This window comes from Elgaria multicarinata, chromosome 5 (assembly GCF_023053635.1).
Source record: "Elgaria multicarinata webbii isolate HBS135686 ecotype San Diego chromosome 5, rElgMul1.1.pri, whole genome shotgun sequence".
Lineage (NCBI taxonomy): Eukaryota > Metazoa > Chordata > Lepidosauria > Squamata > Anguidae > Elgaria > Elgaria multicarinata.
Genome location: NC_086175.1, coordinates 62,257,244 through 62,277,067, shown reverse-complemented (window position 1 = coordinate 62,277,067; position 19,824 = coordinate 62,257,244). Strand labels below are relative to the sequence as shown.

Here is a 19,824-nt window from a genome sequence, read left to right as displayed (position 1 = left end):
TCCCAGGTACTACAGCGGCTTGGACTGGGAGTACTTTCTTCTCATTTTTGCTTGGCCCTGTATTTTTGGGAGGTTGGTGAACTTCTGCGTATAACTGGAACTTGGGGGGTCCTTTTCTTTGATTGACATGAATCCTCATTTATTATTCGACATGCCTTCGCAATATCCAAATCAGTCAAGTTCATCTTCCATGTGGTCTCCCCTTTCAGTGTGGTTACAGCCTTTCGGCTTCGCTTGTAGAGTTGTTAAGTGCCCTTTAAGGCCTTCCAGCCTTAGCATAATTTCATTTTGCTCCACTAGTGGGAGTGCAGAGAAAGAATCCAATAATATTTTTTCTTCTTCGATTAGAGCAGTCTTATCTCCTGGGGTTAATATTTGTGCTTTAGGTTCTGTTGTTTCTCCTTTTTGTATTCAAGCAACTCATTATTTTTATGCTTTAGAGTGGGCACTTCCCCTGAGTTAAGATCAATTAGATTCCCCACAGGGATCTCTATTCTGATTGAGTTATTTTTTGGATATAAATATGGACCCAACGTTAAATCCTGCGGTGGAGCTTGGTTCTCAAAGAAGCTTGACAGTAAAATCTCTCTAGTTTTAAGTACATTTTTACATTTGAGAGCTAATTTAACACTGTCCCAATCTCTAAAAGTGATAACGGCACGTGCAGAAATATAGTTGTAGAATAAATATTCCACCTGAACTATTTCATCTATAGTAAATAAGTCTGGGGAAGTCACATTCAGAATTTCTAGAAGATGTAGTTTGCGTTCGGTTTGTGTAAGTAGACCAGTAGGTTTAGGATAATTTAACATCACCAATTTTTGGTTTAACCATTTGTATAGTTCTATTTCCTGACCGTTACAGGACAATCCAATGCAATGCCTGCCTGCTCAGAAATAGGAAGTAACTCCCAGGAAAGTATGTATAAGAGCTCAGCTTTCATTTGCCCCTGTGTAACAACAAACTGAAAGCAACAATTAGAAATTTCATTTAAAAAAATGGTTTTGGAAATAAGTTTGTCTATTATTCCTTGAATCAAAGACTATCTTCGCTGAGGAGGGAAAAGTTGAAAAAGCATTAGAACCAGGGCCAGCTTCAGTTCTGGAGACACATTTTAGACACCTGCAATGGGCTCCTCTCCCTCAGTGAGTCTATGGGCTCATCTACACCAAGCAGGATATTCCACTATGAAAGTGGTATGAAAGAGGTATATAAAAGACAGGAGCCACACTACTGCTTTATAATGGTATTGAAGTGCACTGACAACTGTTGGGGCCCATTGACACATAGCATATACTGCTTTCATACTGCTTTCATAGTGTTACATCCTGTTTGGTGTAGATGTGTCATGGGACCCAACAGTTATCAGTGCACTTCAGTACCACTATAACGCAGTAGTGTAGATCCTGCAGTGCACTTCAATACTGCTATAAAGCCGTAGTGTGGCTCCTGCCTTTATATACCACTTTCATACCACTTTCATAATGGAATATCCTGCTTGGTGTAGATGAGCCCTATGTTCTTACCACCACTGTTGACAGTTGTTGCTCTTTCTCTTCTTCATCATTGCTGCCACATACTTGCTTGCCAGGCAGAGAACAAATGAGCAAGGACGCAGTAGCATCTCCTCCTCCTTCACTCCATTACTATTTTCTGGGCCAGAAGAAGAGATAGTAAACAAGAGGGTTTGCAAAAAAGGGGGAGCAGGTCCAGAGGACTCTTGTCAGTTGGCACCTTGTTGGGCCCTTGGCAGGTGCCCAATCATGCCAACTCTTGATACCAGTTCTAATTAGAACAGTAATTCTGTCCGCAGGTTTCTCTTGAACAAATGCATTTCTGTTGCTGCAGACGTCAGACCAGACAACAAGCTTTTTAATAGGATGAATGTCTTACATAAAAGTTGCAATGTGTTCTATAGATATCTTGGTGGAGAACAAATGTTTAACATGCACAGAATTCTTCTATGAAGCAGCATGTAAGAGAAAATTGAATACCTAATACCTTATAGAAAAAGGTCCAATTTAAAATAGCACCTGCATTTTTTTTAGCATATCCTCAATTACTATGCCTGTGATTATGCATATATTGGTCACACATTTAGTGGAAATATTGCTTTTAGTCCTTAGAGAGATGCTTCCCAAAATAATAGTTCATCTGATTCTAAGAAGGGCTTTATTCACACCACTAAATTTTCTACCATAAAATCTTTTAAACTTGCTTTACTTCACATTAAATAGGCTAATTTCCCTGCAAGTCTTGGGAACAGATTCAAGCCCAGATGTGATTCAAATTGTGGTAGAAACACAGTATGAAACCTAATAATGACTTGGGCGGAATAGTCACTGAAATTCTTTAAACAACAAACACCTTTCTGCATAGCTAAACATCAGCAAAAATCTGGCCTGAGAGGGGAAGGGGAACACATCCATAACAAAGCCTTTTTCCTTGTGTTGAAAAATGCATACTGAGAAGCTCAAGTTACCTGTAACTGTTAATTCTGTAGTTCTTCTGACAGAAAACAGTCCATATTTTAATTCACAAGTGTAATTTCCAATGTCATCTTCTCTGACCTCCCGAATAACAAGAGTGTCCTTTTTGAACAGAATAGTTGGTCTCCAGGTTGTGACTTGGCATTCCTGTGAAATGACAATTATGGTACCTCAGTTACTACAGACCTTCCACTTAAATCTGACATATGAATTCAGTTACAAACCAGTAATCTTAAGAGCTTTTAAAGATGGCATAAAACCAGGAAAAGTTCATTACCTCTCTAAAGAAGAAACTACTTTGTGTCATACTCAGGGCTTTTGAAATCATTTACTTCTCATGTATTTTCATATGCCCTTGTCTTAACAAGGACTAATTGCCTCACATTTTGTTTTGGACCAAGGCTGTTTCTACACTTGCCTTTCCCCCCAGGATCATCCCTAGATCGTTCCTGTGCATCTAAATGCCACACAGGGGATCCCGGGAGCAGGCAGGGACAATCCTTCCATTTTCCTGGGATAATCATTAGGTGTAGAAAGGGCCCAAGACTCAGTAGCCATGCTGAGGTGGCAAATGGGTGGTAGACATTGGGGACTGTTATGGAGAAAACATTCTTCTACAGAAGTATGATAAGACTTCCTTCCAAATATATAAATGGAAGAAGACTAGTCCCAGATAATGTCATGCTGATTTGATGCACAACTGATGTCATTTGATAAGCATAACATGCCTGCCTTGTAGTTTACGGATACTCCAAAAAACAAATAAAAAATGTGAATTAAGGAACAAATCCTTGAAAGCAGTATGAAACTGGTTTATTTATTTTTATCTTTTATTTATAGCAGCTACGTTTTCAGGGAAGCACAGCTGACTTTGGTTGATCATATAATATCTGGAAATGCTTTAGGAAACATCTTGAGGTATTTCTAAAACATACTGAGCCAAAATAATGATAATATGTTTCTATATTAGATAGAGAAATCCCAAGACTTCATCAACTTAACAACAGTTAGGATACCAATCAGAGATACCATTTTCCTATAAGACTGGACAGTCCCTTGAACATTAATATCACAATTGGGACATCTGTATTAAAGGAGAAAGAATTATGCCTAACTGTGCAACACGGAGCAATTAGGAGGAGTAACAACTTCTTTCGGCAGGGCTCCTGAACAGTGTGAAAAGCAGAAATCCAACCTTTGAAGTTTCCCCTTACTACTTCTCAACTACAGGGAAAGCTTCACCTGATGAATTTCTGCTAGTCAAGAGACAAAAGTGTAGCAAGGAGAAAAAGTGGCAATGGAAAAAGAGGTAAATGTAAATGATGTTAGGAAATAGTCTCTCTATGAAAAAGATAATCTCATTTAATTCACAAGTGTACTGATTAATGACTTAATTACACCAGGAAATGCAAAATGCAAGTTGTCACAAATGTATTTCAATTTCTGAAATTACTCACACTGAAGTTAGGGTCAGCATTTGTTTTGGAATGCAAATGTGAATATTCAATAATTTAATAATCTAAAATATATAAGTAAAAATTTAAAACAAATTAGCTGCATGAATTTGAATGCATTTTTCTTTCTTTTAGTACTTCAGAATGTTCCAAATGTTACGATTTTTAAAACCAGTGCACTTTAGGCTATTCATTTGTTTGGTGCACAAATACTCTTTGATGGAATAACACTGACTATTATCTTTTATTTCCAGAGTATTTCTTCCTGCTCCGGCTTATCTTTATAAGATGTCATTAGAACTGCAGATAGGAGGTCATTTGTAGGAAGTGATATAATCATATCCATAGACTTACAGGACAAACTGATCAATCAACAGCCTTCTGTTCCCCTAGAATTAAAGGACAGGGCTCCGTTATCTTTTACAGTTGTATTGAAAAGGGAATTTCATCAGGTGTCATTTGTATATATGGAGAACCTGGTGAAATTTCCTCATCATCACAACAGTTAAAGCTGCAGGAGCTATACTAGAGTGACCAGATTTAAAAGAGGGCAGGGCACCTGCAGCTTTAACTGTTGTGATGAAGAGGAAATTTCACCAAGTTCTCCATAGATACAAATGACACCTGCTGAAATTCCCTTTTCTTTGCAACTGTTAAAGATACAGGAGCCCTGTCCTCCTTTTCATATGGTTACCCTAAATAACCTACCCTGCACATTGTTGGTTAATTGCAAGATTATTTCGGCAAAACAAGTCACCATGTGTTAAAAAAAGAATCCTGCCACATGACATGATAACCCACGGTGGGTTAATTAACCTGCTGTGGATTATTTAACCCATTGTGGGTTATCGTGTCATCAGAACTGAGTCTATGTGTATGATTGGGAGCAAGCGTTTAGTTTCAGTAAACTATAAAGCAAGCAGCAGATCTGTATAAGGCTGGAAATATGAGAGAGAATTTCATTTTCAGTGCTTACTTAACAAAGAAGCTGGTGTACTGGAATTTCCCCAGCAAATGTCCCCGCTGTCTCAGTTATCCATTTCCTTAATACAGTTTCCTAAGTCTCACCAAGCTGTATATAACGTTGAAGTAAAAGTTGCAGATTACCAAAAGTGCAGCAGAACATGAGACGTAATACTTTGTTGGAAGCAACCAAAGCTTTTCGTATTTCTTACCTTATACCACAGGATTTCAGGCTCTCTATATGGTATTAAAAAATCCTGTATGTCAGGGCATGAGATTTCCTTGGTTTTGCTAAGTTCAGCTTTTTCAAAGTATTTCATCTTTGAATTGTAGCAGAGGCCAGTGTCATTTTCACCCACTGTCAGCGAAATTGATACTTTCATACAGTAAGTAGAGTTTCTGCAATACAACAAATATAAATAATAGTCCAGTGAAATATAAAACAAACATCCCTTGCCACAATGTAATAAAGCTGCTCAAATTGTTACGAGAATCTTCTTAGAAACAATAAAACAAGGAACGGGATCTATACTTGCGTTAGAGTTTATTTGCAGTTCTTATTGAGTCACAGTTTTTAATCCCTCATTATAAACTAGTAATATGCCTTTATGTCTATATTTTAAATGGGGGAACAGCTTCCTGCAAAGATAGCACCACTATTAAAGAGCTGTTATGCATTAACCAGTAAAACCCATAACTGTCCTGCTGACAAACACTATTACAACATCTCTCAGGGCTGAACGAATCCATTTAGAGAAAAGTATTTCAGCTCCAAACAGGCACCTGAAGAATCACACCATGAACGGGAATGTTAACCCAGCTATTCATCAGATTTAAATAGGGTTTTATTTTCAAGTGAAGCAATAATTGAAAATATATCCTTCTATACCATTTCACTCAAATCAGTCAAAAGCTTTTGAGTACTTTGAATACAGATTAGCTGAAGTCATATGTAGAGATCAAAAACAACCCACTTGTTTTCTGTACAGCAGGACCTCGTGTATGTTTACTTTGAAGAAAGTTCCATGGAATTCAGTGGGGTTTGTTCCCAAGATTGCAGCCTAAGGCACCATAACCTCCAAAATCAAACTGTTGTTATAGGTACTCTGTCATGAGCATTTAATGTCCAGATGTTCACAGTAAAGGCAATATGAGGCTAGGAAAGTTAATCATGCTTCTCTCACCTCTGTTGTTCTGAAGTCTTAAAGACAGAAAACACACTCTGGAGAGTATTTTGTTTCCATTTTGGGTTCTGTGTGGTTGGATCAACAGCACGTTAAAGTCGATCACTGCCTAGAAGAGCATGGTAATAGCAGAAGACTCTTTCCCCTGTTGTTCTATAAATGCCTTCTGACCTCTAATCTGATCAAAGTTTCTCTAGCAGTGAATACACATAAAGTTGTTTTTGTGTGTGTGTGTGTGTGTTTTTGTTATTGCCCCTTTCAGATACCATGAGGTGAGATAGCCTGGATTTATATTTGCTTGCTACATGCTTGGTGTACCTTTGGGTGTACAAAGATACCATGGGTTGAGATAGTCTGGGTTTATATCCACTTGGTGTGTGCACCTGGTGTAATGCCTGCCCCCCCACCTCTTTTTCTTCTTTGAGACCAGACAAGGGCAGGAAATACTATGCAGGCAAGAGAGTTTTCAGGTTCGTTTCTCTCTAAGAACTTCACACATGCTTTTATTTGCAAGCTCAGCATATTGTGTGTTTTGTACATTAAAATATGCACCTGGTTTCTATGTGTTTGTGATGAAAGTAGGACTTTGGGGAAGTTAAACTTGCCTGGAGCCCACACTCTCTGTCCTGAAAGCACAGCTGCCTAAAATCCCAGACGTATGGCTGTCACATTACATGGTCAGAGGCACTCATTTATTATTAAGTCTTTTGGGGAATTAGTTAAACAGCAGGAAATATGAAAAAACAAAGAACAACCCACCACATTTATTTCTCTACAATGCACAGTCCATTCTGTTTGGAGTTGTCAACTGAAAGTTCAGTATATGCTGCTGTAGTAAAGGGTTGGGGAGGGGTATAGCTTCGTGAGACAGTCTTATATTGACAAGGTCTATCACCTCCAATTAAAAGAATCTGTGAATGACGGCTGGGAAGGATGTTTTGCTGTGACCTTGAAGAGCAGCAACTAATCAAGTAGACAGAACTTAGGTAGATGGGTTACAAGTGTGGCTAATTATCAGGAAGCTCGCTGTATTCAAATTCCAATACTAAGTCATTAGAAATGTTAAAGACAGACAGTGTTTCTGGAAATGAATGTTTTGGACATCCTATCATGTTTCTCTTCCAAGCTTTCTCAAGCTTCATAATAAACAAAAATGTAAGAGTGATTCATTGAGTTTAGTATTGGATTTGTTTTTTCTCCTGCCAAAATATCTTTTTTAAATGTGCGTGCACGCACACACACACACACACACACACCTTTAAATCCCATAGGAAACATTTAACAGAATTGGATTTACATTCATTTGAAAAGGAAATTATTTTGCTTTGACTATGTATTCTTTTTTCTTTCTTTCTTATTGCTAATGACTGAAAAGGTCCATAAAAGAACACTGCAAACAGAATAATTTATACCCAAATCTCTTAAAAATGCTATCACACAAGCTTCATGTGCTAATATAAGCCCACCACAATGCTGAATCTAAAAAATATTATTCAGGTCACAAAGTTCTTGTACCTGTAACAATTATTGAGGTACAAATTTTAGTTTTCATGATTCTGTTGAGCATGAAACTACTGCGTAGATGTAAGGGATAGGCTATGACATTTTCAGGACAATGCTATTTGTCCATATTGTGGTAACTGTTTTGTGGAAGTTTAACTTTTTTCATGAACAATCAGTTCATCTTCTTATTAAAAGCAAAGCAGTGCTGAAGTTACAGTCTAAAGTGGAACATGACCATTACACAATGACAGAGACTACCTGAGGCAATTTCACTTCAGCAGGCATAACACTGTGTGTGGTGGGGGAGCCCAGGAAATGTTATTTCCAACAACTTATTCAACTAAATGGTGCAAGGATAATGCACTTTTATTATATAAAGTAGCTTTTGCAAGCATGTACACTAAAATCTAAATGTTACCCAATAAGAAAATAACATTTAGGGCCAATGCACACATTCTGACCAATAGACAATAAGCAGTTTGTGCATGAGTCACTGCCCCACTTTGTGTACAATACACCCAATTTCAAGAACATAAACTACCACACCTCAGTACATAAAACATGATATAATGGGGTAGGCAGCATAAGAAATGCATACAACACACTTGTAGATTCTGGAAAGTCCAAAGCACTTTAGATCACACCATCTTTCTATTCCAAAGCTCTCTCCTTGGACTAATTTTCAAATGGCAAAGATTCTTACTTACACCTCCCATACTGCACAAAGTAAAACCAATGAATGTGTCCATGGAGTACACTGTATTTGGCTGTACATTTTCAGACAGACAGAAATATTTACATAATATTATTTCAACTGCCTAGGCACATCTACTTTTCATATTAAAGAAATAACACTAATAGTTTGGGTCCAAATGTTATAATGTGCTTATTACACATTAGGATGGATTTAATTTGCTGCTAGATCTACCTTATTGGATTTAAAGTTCCCTTTGACCTCACTGTAGACAATACCCATCCCCTGCCCCCCACAAGCCATGCCAACTTGAGGTTCATATTTGATGTAGAACCTCTCCAGGTTCTACAAAAGTTCATGCTATAATAAATTGGTTTCTCTTTAAGGTGTCACAAGACTCATTGTTGTTTTCATTGCACACCAGGGGTGGGTGGATTACTGATTTCCCTCATCTGTAGCCCCTTACCATCCCACCCCCCAAACATGGCCTGGAGAGTCCTCAATGTTCTTGTTTTCAATTGCCAGTGTTTACAGTTGTAGACTAGGATAGTGTTGTGATTACAGAGTCCTGTGTGAGTGGAAGCACCTTCCCACTGAGTAGTAGAATCTTTGAATTCAGGCATATAAATTTGGCACCAATTTAAACCCCTCATAATGGGTAATGTCCACATCATGCCAAGTGCAACAAGAAATCTCTGGAGGGAAGAGTAAAAGATACATGTATTATTGTGCTGACTATTTGGCTCAGTTTTGTGAATAGCGTGGTTACGACATGTAGGGTTTAATAAACTAAGAATCATTATGAGCAATTTTCCTCCTGCTAATTGGAGGGTCTGATTCAAGTGGTTTAAATCCAAATGGAATATCCCTGTGGGACTTTCATTGTGTACCACAAAATTGGTACAAATCTCACAGTCAGTGCCCTTCTCAATATTTTGCCATTACTAATGTAGCAGAGGCTCAACTAGCCTATTAGCTTCCCATGTTTATAAATTGAAGAGAGAGCAATTAGTCTGGGTGAACTTTAATTCATTAACAGTACAGATGGATAATGAAGACAAGTGTTTCAAAATGCTGTCTATTGTTTTATAATTTTGTTGTGTATTTTTTAATTGTTTATGGTTTTGTTTCCCTCCCCCCCCCCATGTATATTTTAAACTTTGTAAGGCCGCCTTGAGGCCCAGCATTGGGCAAAAGGCGGGATACAAATAAATATAATAATAATAATAATACAATGTTCCAATGTCTACTGTTAACTGGGCTTTCTTATATGACAAAAAAATTAAGTGGAAAAGATACTGATCAAAAACATAAAAACACTAGTGATCTAAATAATAGGAGAAAGGGGACATAAATCAACTAAATATTAGGGATGTGCTCCGCTCCGATTAGGAGCGTAGAAGCAGTAGCGGATTGGCCTGCTCCGCCTTACCCAGAGGCGGAGTAGGAGCGGACCGCGGACCCCCTAGAAGCAAGGCGAAGAGAAGCGACCATTTTTCGGAGCTCCGAGTTCAGTCGGAGCGCTCCGGTCGCCATCTTGAAAACATTTCGCCATAGGATTGCATTGCGGCAAATAATCGCGCATAACTACGTTGTTTTTGAAGCTATCGTTCTGGAAATTCTTGTGCACAGAGAGTCGTGGATGGGGGTCATTTTGAGACCACTCTCACCTCTCTGCGTGCTGTGGTTCACGTGCAATATTTTTTTAAAAATCGGGTCAACCGCGGGGCTCAAACTGCGTTTCGGCTTTTCGCCCATAGGATTGCATTGAGGGAAAGAATCGGGGATAACTGGGGGGGGGTTTAAGCTATCGTTCTGAAAATTCTTGTGCACAGAGAGTCGTGGATGGGGGTCATTTTGAGACCACTCTCAACTTTCTGCATCGTACGGGTCGCGGGCTAGAAGTTTTTTAAAAATAGGGTCAACCGCGGGGCTCCGTTTCGGCTTTTCGCCCATAGGATTGCATTGAGGGAAAGAATCGGGGATAACTGGGGGGGGGTTTAAGCTATCGTTCTGAAAATTCTTGTGCACAGAGAGTCGTGGATGGGGGTCATTTTGAGACCACTCTCAACTTTCTGCGTGCTGTGGTTCACGTGCAATATTTTTTTAAAAATCGGGGTTTGGGTTTTTTTTTTTTATTATTATTATTTTTTTGGAAGCGATGACAGGCACATTCAACTCCCAATCCTGATGAGAATTCATCTCCTCAGAAAGCATCCTCCTCCAATCCCAGCGTTGGAGGGGGGACTAAGGCAGACCCACCCTGAGAACTTTCTGTTTTGTGTCTCTTTGTGGGTTGGCGTTCGTGGAGGGAACACTTACTTAGCTAGTGCTCCTGCTTTGGAGATAGATTAATTTAATATAGGTTTAGTTTGGCGCGTGTGTGTGTTTGTTTGCTTCTTTCTGACTTGTAGCTTAGTTTGCCCTGTGTTTTCCCCTTACTTTGATTTAATATAAACTTTATTTTTGAATTTTGGAGTGTGTGGTTGGGTTGGTTGCCCCCCCCCTTCCCTGTATTAAAGCCTGACTGTTCTGCTTTTGTGAAAGCTTTCTTTTGAAAGCATACACACACTTTTTGTCCCATTTCCCTACATTTATATTCTTAAACATATTTTATTATATTCTTTCACATAGTCCATTAGTATATATTCTCATACATATTATATTAGTATTCATATTTTGTTCTTCTTATAGTAGTGGTTGGTTCTTTTTCCCCCTCCCCTCTCTTAAATCCTGATTGTGTTTCCTTCTATCTTCTATATACCAAATATACCAAAAAAATTGGATTCTCTTTTTCTTCTCTGTGTAACTTCGACGGAGTGGGCTGCTTTTGTCAAGTTCAACAGGCAGCCACAGATTGAGCATTTTGGGGAAAGCATACGCACACCATTTCCCTATTCTTAAACATATTATTATTATATTCTTTGACATAGTCTTAGTAGTCTATTAGTATACATTCTCATACATATTAGTAGTAGTATTCATATTTTGTTCTTCTTATAGTAGTGGTTGTCCCATTTCTTGTCCCATTTCCCTACATTTATTAGTAATATTCTAAAACATATTATTATATTCTTGTAGATATTCTTAGTAGTATATTCTCATACATATTAGTAGTAGTATATTTTATTGTTCTTGTCCCATTTCCCTACATTTAAACATATTATATTCTTCTTATACATATTCTTAGTAGTACCTTATACATAGTATTAGTAGTATTAATATTTTGTTAGTCATCATGAAAAGAGAAAGCAGGCGTGCTGAAAGCAGCAAGGCTCAGTCTGCCAGCAGGGCTTCCTCTCCTCCTGTGAAACTCAAACGGGCAACTCCTTGGCTGACTGCTCCAAAACAGAAGCAGGACAAGCAGCAGGCAGAGCCACTCTCTTCTGCAACTTGTGCCCGGCGTTCTCTTTTTGAGGGTGGGAATGGGAAAAGTGCCCGTTTGCAAGAGGCACGTGGCAGCAGTGCCATTAGAGGAGGAGGAGTATCCCCAACTCCTTCATTCTCCTTTCAGCCCACGAGCCCGCTGATGGACCTAGACGAGGTCCTCAGCACAGTGGAGGGGGGGGAGGAGGAGGAGGCGGTGGGCCTCCAGGATATGGGGGCTGAGGAGGAGCAGCAGCAGGCCGAGGCTCTCTCCCCAGTCTCATCCCACACCCCTGTTTCTGTGGCAACACCAGAGAGCTCAGGCGGGCAATTGGTGGTGTCACCACAGAAACGAAAGACAAGCATCGTGTGGGACCACTTTGAGTTGGGAGCGGATCCCCGCTTTGCTGTCTGTCGCCACTGCAAACTCAGCCTAAGCAGGGGTTCATCGACAGGGCATTATGGAACCAGCAGCATGAAGATGCATCTTCATAGGCAGCACCAGGCGATCTTGCTGGGGAAAGAGGCGGGCAAGGCGACTGGTTCCAGGGGAAAGCCGAAGGCTGCTGCTGGCACTGCCACTCTAAGCTCTCCATCTCCCATCCCCACAAGGGTTAGGCAGGCAACCCTGCAGGACATGGGGTGGGGGAAGTATTGACCCACAAGATGGCGTTTTCCAATGCCCACCCAGGGTGCTACTGTGTTGGGGCATCTGCCGGGACTGACTCCTCCCCAATACTAGATCTATGACATGTCACTCTGCCTGCCCCTCTGCTAGCCTGTCCTCCTCGGTGACCGACTCGCTGGGATGGTTTGCGTTTGCAATGCGTGACTAACTGCAATGCTGGCTTAGAAACCAGCCATCACTTCCTTGTGCCCCCAGAAATGCCCGCAGCCTGCCTGCCTGCCTGCCCGCCTCCCCCGGGGTGCTGCTGTGGTGGGGCATCTGCCAGGACTGACTCCTCGCCTACTCTGCCTGCCTCTCTGCCCGCCTGGTGCCTGGTTTGCTCCCAATCGTCCTCCTCTGTGCCCCTCAAGGCGTAACTGCTGGCTTAGAAAGAAACAACCAGCCATCTTTGCCTCACTTTGCGCCCACTTATGGGTTGGTTTGCTATGCGTTAGTGCTCAAGCCATCCTTGCGGCACTACAATGCATGCTGCCTGCCTGCTTTCCATTGATGGTGCTATATAAATAAATAATAATAATAATAATAATTCTCCCCTTCCCGCCTTGCAGCGATGGTGTATGTGTCTTGCTTTGACTAAGGGGAGAAGTCCTTCCTGCGCTCACTTAGACTTTATCAAATTCAATAATCCCTTTTTCAAATGTGCCAGAAGATTTAGGGTTATCTCGTGGCATGTTGGGATTGCCTTGGAACTGGCCCCATTGAGCTGTCTGCAATTGCAACTTTAAATCCCTGACATACTGGAGTGTTCAAATTTCAAAAGTTCCCCTAACATCAGGGGATGATGGGATTGCCTTGAAACTTGGTGTCCATGGGGACACATGGGTAAGCTGTCATGGGACCAAAGGATAGGTTTCTAACGTGCAAATTGACGTAGTTGTAGAATGGGACTTGATTTGGGGTGAGTTAAAAAGTTTAAGCCGCGCCAAAAATCAGGGGATGATGGGATTTGCTTGCAACTTGGCGTGCATGTGGACACATGGATAAGCTCTCCTGGTGCCGAGTTTGAGGTTTCTAACATGCAAATTGACGGAGCTATCCCAAGGGGTGTGAATGGGGTGCCCGATTTTCATAAATTCCCCAAAAATCAGGGGATGATGGGATTGCCTTGAAACTTGGCGTGCATGTGGACACGTGGATAAGCTATCATGGTGCTGAGTTTGAGGTTTCTAACGTGCAAATTGACGTAGTTGTAGAATGGGACAATTTGGGGTGAGTTAAGCCATGCCAAAAATCAGGGGATGATGGGATTTGCTTGCAACTTGGCGTGCATGTGGACACATGGATAAGCTCTCCTGGTGCCGAGTTTGAGGTTTCTAACATGCAAATTGACGGAGCTATCCCAAGGGGTGTGAATGGGGTGCCCGATTTTCATAAATTCCCCAAAAATCAGGGGATGATGGGATTGCCTTGAAACTTGGCGTGCATGTGGACACGTGGATAAGCTATCATGGTGCTGAGTTTGAGGTTTCTAACGTGCAAATTGACGGAGCTATCTAAAGGGGTGTGAATTAGGGTTATGGGAGGTGCGTTAGAGGGTAGAGCCGCGCCAAAAATCAGGGGATGATGGGATTTGCTTGCAACTTGGCGTGCATGTGGACACATGGATAAGCTGCCCTGGTGCCGAGTTTGAGGTTTGTAACATGCAAATTGACGGAGCTATCCCAAGGGGTGTGAATGGGGTGCCCGATTTTCAAAAATTCGCCAAAAATCAGGGGATGATGGGATTGCCTTGAAACTTGGCGTGTGTGTGTATACGCCCATGAGGTGTCATGGTGCCAAACGTGAGGTTTCTAACTTCAACGGAAAAAAAGTTGTTTACTTTTTTAGCTTTCAATGCAAGCCTATGGGGGGGCAAAAACGGAGCTCCGGATCCGATCCGGAGCTCCGGGCGGAGCGGAGCGGAAGTGGGCGGAGCGGGGGCGGGGCGGAGCGACCCGCTCCGAAAAATGGCGGATCTGCAAGTGAAGCGGAGCGGGGGGTCCGTGCACACCCCTACTAAATATGATCTGTTCTTAGCATTGCCCATACTGTACTACCATTTGGAGTGCTTCCAGACAAAGTTTTTATGGCATCATGGAATATTATGGGAACTCCAGAGGATGACATCTTCAACTCACTGGCCCCGTTCAGACAACATGCTAAACCATGCTGCTTAAACACAAAATGGTTAAGGGTTAATGCATTCCATCAACCATTTTGTGGTAAAGCAGCATGGTTTAGCATGTTGTCTGAACAGGGTCGTAGTCCTGTTAATCGAATTAGTGTAACTTGATAATGCTGGCAATCCATTGGCAGCAATTCCCACTATTTAATGATTAAACTATTATTAATTATGAAGATGATAACATCATGATGATGCACTGAAGCCATAACCACAAGCTGTGCTCTGGGTGCCACTGCCCACATAGGTGATAAAACTAGTAACTCGGGAGAAGATCTTCTCTGTTGTGGAACCCCAATTATGGAAAGTCCATTCCAGGAAGGCTTACCTGGCACCACCTTCTTTGCCACTGGGGCACCTTTTCCTTTCCCCAAGTTTTTAATTGCTGCCAATTCCATTTCCTGTTTTACCTGTATTGTTGCTCTGTAGTACTGCAATTTTACACCACACACAGCCATCCAGTCTGCTATTATAACCTGATAACTTATATCAAGACTTAAGAGAGAAGAGTCCCCCTTACTAAGACTACTATGGTTCTTTATTTATTTTCCATTTCCCCCCTCCCTTATTTATTTATTTATTTATTACATTTCTATGCTGCCCAGCAGCCAATTGGGTGGTTCACAACAATTAAAACCACACATGATAAAATACAATCTAAAATCTAAATGTTTAAAATTACAACACAGAATAAATCTTAGCAGCAATACATTATTATTATTATTATTATTATTTATTTATATAGCACCATCAATGTACATGGTGCTGTACAGAGTAAAACAGTAAATAGCAAGACCCTGCCGCATAGGCTTACATTCTAAATTTAAAATACAATCATTTATTTCATCCTCTTAAATATATAAATAAATCAGGAGTTCATGTGAGTAAAGGAGATGTTAACCCAAGCTAACTAATGTATTTTTAAAAACCCTCTTGGGCTTCTATTATGGAGCAAATTAATTTCAATTGTAATGTACAAGGGATTTATTTGGCTTCCTTCTTTTAAAGGTAAATCAAATTAAAACATGCACGCACACACACCAACTGCCCAGCACAATAAAACAGCATTCCTTTAAGACCATACTCACAAAAGCACATAAAAATACCACAAGGTATTTGTTTTAATTAGCTTAGGCAAATTAATCACACCAGGAAGTAGTAATCTGGTTTATTGCATGCTTCAATTCTCAGAAGCAGTAATTTTAAAATTATATCCCATTCTAATAAAATGAGTACACTTTATGATCCTGAATTACCATGGCTCTTCCACATCTTCTGAAGAGGGTGTAATGCTTAAATATCTGTCATTGTACTATTTGCTGATATTCGAACTATGCCCATGGGATTGATTTACATTTCTCTGTTTAAGGTTGTCAGGAAGAACACCATTTTCTTTTTATGTTCTAGCAGTTTGTAAGCTCCCATTTTGCACAGGCAGGGGCTACACCCATGAGTATGTATTATCTCAAGATGTCTCTAGTCCCAAGGTCAAAAGTAGTGCTGGTTAATTCGACTGAGTTCTGTGTTCCTGGGAGAACTCTCACCCTTGTCCCTAGGGTCCTGAGAAAATGGTTCAGAAACTTCAGCTGGTGAAAAAGAGGCTGCCTGAGTATTGATGGGGGCAAGGTGATTTGATCACTTACTGCCTTCACTGCACTGGTTACTAGTGTGTTGCTAAGCCCAATTCAAAGTACTGGTTTTGAGCTTTAAAGGCATAAACAGTTTGGGACCAAGTTACGTGAAGACTTCACCCATATCATCCTGCCTGCACTTTAAGATCAAAAAGAGAGGCCCATCTCATTGAACAAAGATCAAATTGCAAACCACTCCTGAGAGCAATTAGGTTCGCATGTGGGAGGGCCGTCTTTGCAGTACCCCCACACCTTTGGAACAAGCTGCCTTCAGAAGGTCAGCCATGCTTCATCATTGCAGGCTTTTAAGAAGGCCTTGAAAACATATTATCTTATCATGGCCTTATAATAGAATAGCAGAGTTGGAAGGGGGCCTACAAGGCCATCGAGTCCAACCCCCTGCTCAATGCAGGAATACCCTAAAGCATACCTGACAGATGGTTGTCCAGCTGCCTCTTGAAGGTCTCTAGTGTGGGAGAGCCCATGACCTCCCTAGGTAACTAAAATCTGTATTTTTAAATCTAAAATCTCTGCATTGCTGCTCCGTTTTATTCTGCTTGTAATTTTATATTGTAGTTTTATATTGTGATTTAAGTTTCCATATTTTATATTTCAAGCTGTACTCTATGGTTTTTATTTATTTTTTTGTACCATCCAGAGAGCTTCAGCTATTGGGAGGTATAGAAATGAAATAAATAAATACAAAAACAAAATAAACCTTTTTTTTCCTGCTGAGAGCCACATTCCCTGGGAGTTAATCTCTTGAAGGCCACATGATGGCAAGAGGCGGGGCTGAAATCAGCAATGAATGAGGCCAGAGCCAAAAGTGGACAGGGCCACTTTTTCTCTCTTTCTCTTTCTGCCACCCCTTTCTTCCTCGCTCTTCCTCCCCAGACAGAGGGCTGCTAGAAAAGGGACAGATTGCTCTTAAAAACATAAGAGGAGCCATTCTGGATGAGGCCAGCTCTCCATTTCTCAAACACTTCCACAAATCTTGAGCACTACATGATATGACTACTGTTGTTGCTGCTATCGCCATTGTTGTTCTTGCTGGTTTTATTGTTGACTTTTATTGTTTTTATTACTATTGTATTTTGTTTATTGCTTTTATTGCTGTTTTTATGTATGTTATTGTTGTAAGATACCTTGCAAGGGCTTCTGCCCTGAAAGGCAGCCAAGAAATGTTTTAAATAAATAATATTCTAGCCAGCTTGTGATTGGTTAACAGGGACCACCTTAGAGTGGCCAAGGGGTTGAGCATATACACAGGGGGGAGGGGGGAGTTACAGCAGCCCATGTTTTTTGTCTTTGTCTTGATTTTGCCTTTGTCTTGGTTTTGTCTTTGCTTTGGACTCCAATAATCCCTGTTTGGGGCCTGCCCTAATAAGTTGACCAATTGTCAGGATTTCCCCAGATTTGTCTGGGGTTTTGCCCTATCCTGGGTGTTAGGGGGGATTTTCTGTAATTTTCTATAATGACACGCTTTCCACTTTAAGGCTGCCATTAGTGGGGGGGGGGCGCAGCATGATCTGCTTTTTGGAGGCATAGCATCTCTTCCCACTGCTCCAGTAGGGGCCTTAAAGGAGAAATGCTGTCATTCCCAGACATTGTAGAAAAGTCCCCAATTGGATCAGTGGGGGCTGGGGGCGCTTTCCCCTTCTCTGGTCCAATTGGGACTTTAAGGCCCCCTCACTGTGTGTCCTCTTATTTGGTTTCTCAAATATGGTAACCTACTATTGGAAGACCTATGCTTATGTATGTATAGCAGGTTTAAGTAGCATTGTTATCTCTGCCTTGTAGTATTGTTTCCAAATATTATTCTGGTTCTTGTGTGTCATTTATTCTCCTTTCCCAATAAACTTACTGCCTCTTATAACTGGTTTTCAGTACACCTCATTCTAAATTGCCTCATTACTAAATCCAGAGTCTTCCTTTTGGTTAGTGCTACTGCTTATAGGGCCTAAACCTTATAAACAGTGTGTGCTAGGTCCCAACACCTCTCCCATTTCATAATCTTTAGGAGTGTCCTGTATGATCTGGGTGTCCCCTTGTTAAGGTTGATTTGCATGTAAGGGGTGGTAGAAGCTTAACTTGCTGGACTGCTGTTCAATCTGAACAACCTTTTGTCTTTGCTACACTGCTGAGAGTTAAGGCAGTTCCCTCTCTCCTTCCACAGATTATTGTCTATAATTCATGCAAATTTGAAAGAAGAGCAAAATTTTGTACATACCTAGTGGGAGGGGGAAGAAAATTACCTATTTCCAGGAACATAGTGTGTGTGTGCGTGTGTGTGCGCCTCTAGCTCTTTTTCTTTTCTTTTTTACAGACATAGAAGGGGGAAATGTGCATGTAAGTCTGATTCCAGCCAATATGAACAATATGGAAGGTGGCACTCCAAGAGGGTGCTATTTTGGAGTTAACTTCTTACTGTCCAAACTAATTCTATTACCTCAATCAATAATCTTTTCTCCCTTGCCTCATTCCATCCTTTTAGGAAGAGCAGCAATGTCCAACCAGTAGGGGGTAAATTTGAGTGAGTCCTATATAGTTTTTGGATTTCCTGCAGTGGAGAATTTGTCTCAGGAGTAGTTTGGACCATTTATTTATTTATTATTGCATTTTTATACCGCCCAATAGCCAAAGCTCCCTGGGTGGTTCACAAAAAAACACACCCCAAAAAATACATAAAAAACAAGAGACCCAGAGGACAATGTAATTGTCTAATCTCATTAAATCTGATATCTAGTTTTAATCAATTAATTGAAAGCGACCTTGATGTATGTAGAAATGTGTGATTCTGAGCATGAGCAGAATGCCTTTCAGTTTATATCTGCTTCCCTGACTTCCATTAACACCTGAAATTATTGACTAAAGGCCAAAGAAGGCAAAATGTAAAGGCAGGCTGAACACGCCTCACCACCGAAGAAGTAGTACTGCATTGCACAGGGCTGAGAGGGCATCATTTCCTGCTCCTCCTCCTGTCACTACACAAAAATAAGTTATTGGAGGTCATCTAAATAAATTTGAACCATATTTAAGTCCTATGTTCAGGGACCACAGGGCATGTGCAGAATGATTTTATTTTACTACACAATCATATGCAGATTTTCAGGTCCCCCCCCCTCTTAAATTGCCATTTACCCAAATTGTGGCCGTAAACTGCTTAATTTGCACAATTTGCAGCCATAACGTACTTAATTTGCACAAACCTGCAATTTGTGCAAATTAATCATGCTATGACAAAAACTTCATAAACTAAGCAAATTACAGGTGAAATTTGCATTAATTATGCAAATTGCTGTCACAATTTGCGTAAATGGTTGGGGGAAAAACATGAGAAAATTTCTGAATTTTGGAAGAAGCATGCAGCTTAGCTTGAAAATGCAAGTCAAGCCACGGGCTCAGGGGTAATCCAGTGCACTCAAAAAAGGCCATATTTCCCCACGATGGCCATCCCTAGTCCAAGCCTGCACCCTCTATTTTGAAACCCTAAGCTTGAAACATTAAACAGTAGCAATAACCAAATAGAAGGGCTCTGGATTTAGTACCAACACTGACTTCGAAGGAAGCACACACAACTCTTGAGGTCAGTGTTAATTTTATTTATGTAAAAGGGGGAATTGAAATGAAAAGGAATACAAGAACTAGACAAAGATTTGGAAACAATAGTTCAGGCAGAAAATAACAAAAT

General features: G+C 40.6%; 1 protein-coding gene across 1 annotated transcript in view; it reads right to left on the bottom strand.

The window, feature by feature from the left end:
* Positions 1 to 19,824, bottom strand: part of IL1RAPL1 (interleukin 1 receptor accessory protein like 1) — a 455,397-nt gene that overhangs the window by 365,265 nt on the left and 70,308 nt on the right. Inside the window, exons 3-4 of the mRNA XM_063127687.1 lie at positions 5,119 to 5,305; positions 2,483 to 2,636 (exon numbers count right to left, since the gene is read on the bottom strand). Of these exons, the coding sequence (XP_062983757.1) occupies positions 2,483 to 2,636; positions 5,119 to 5,305 (341 nt within the window). The remainder of the gene's footprint in view (positions 1 to 2,482; positions 2,637 to 5,118; positions 5,306 to 19,824) is intronic.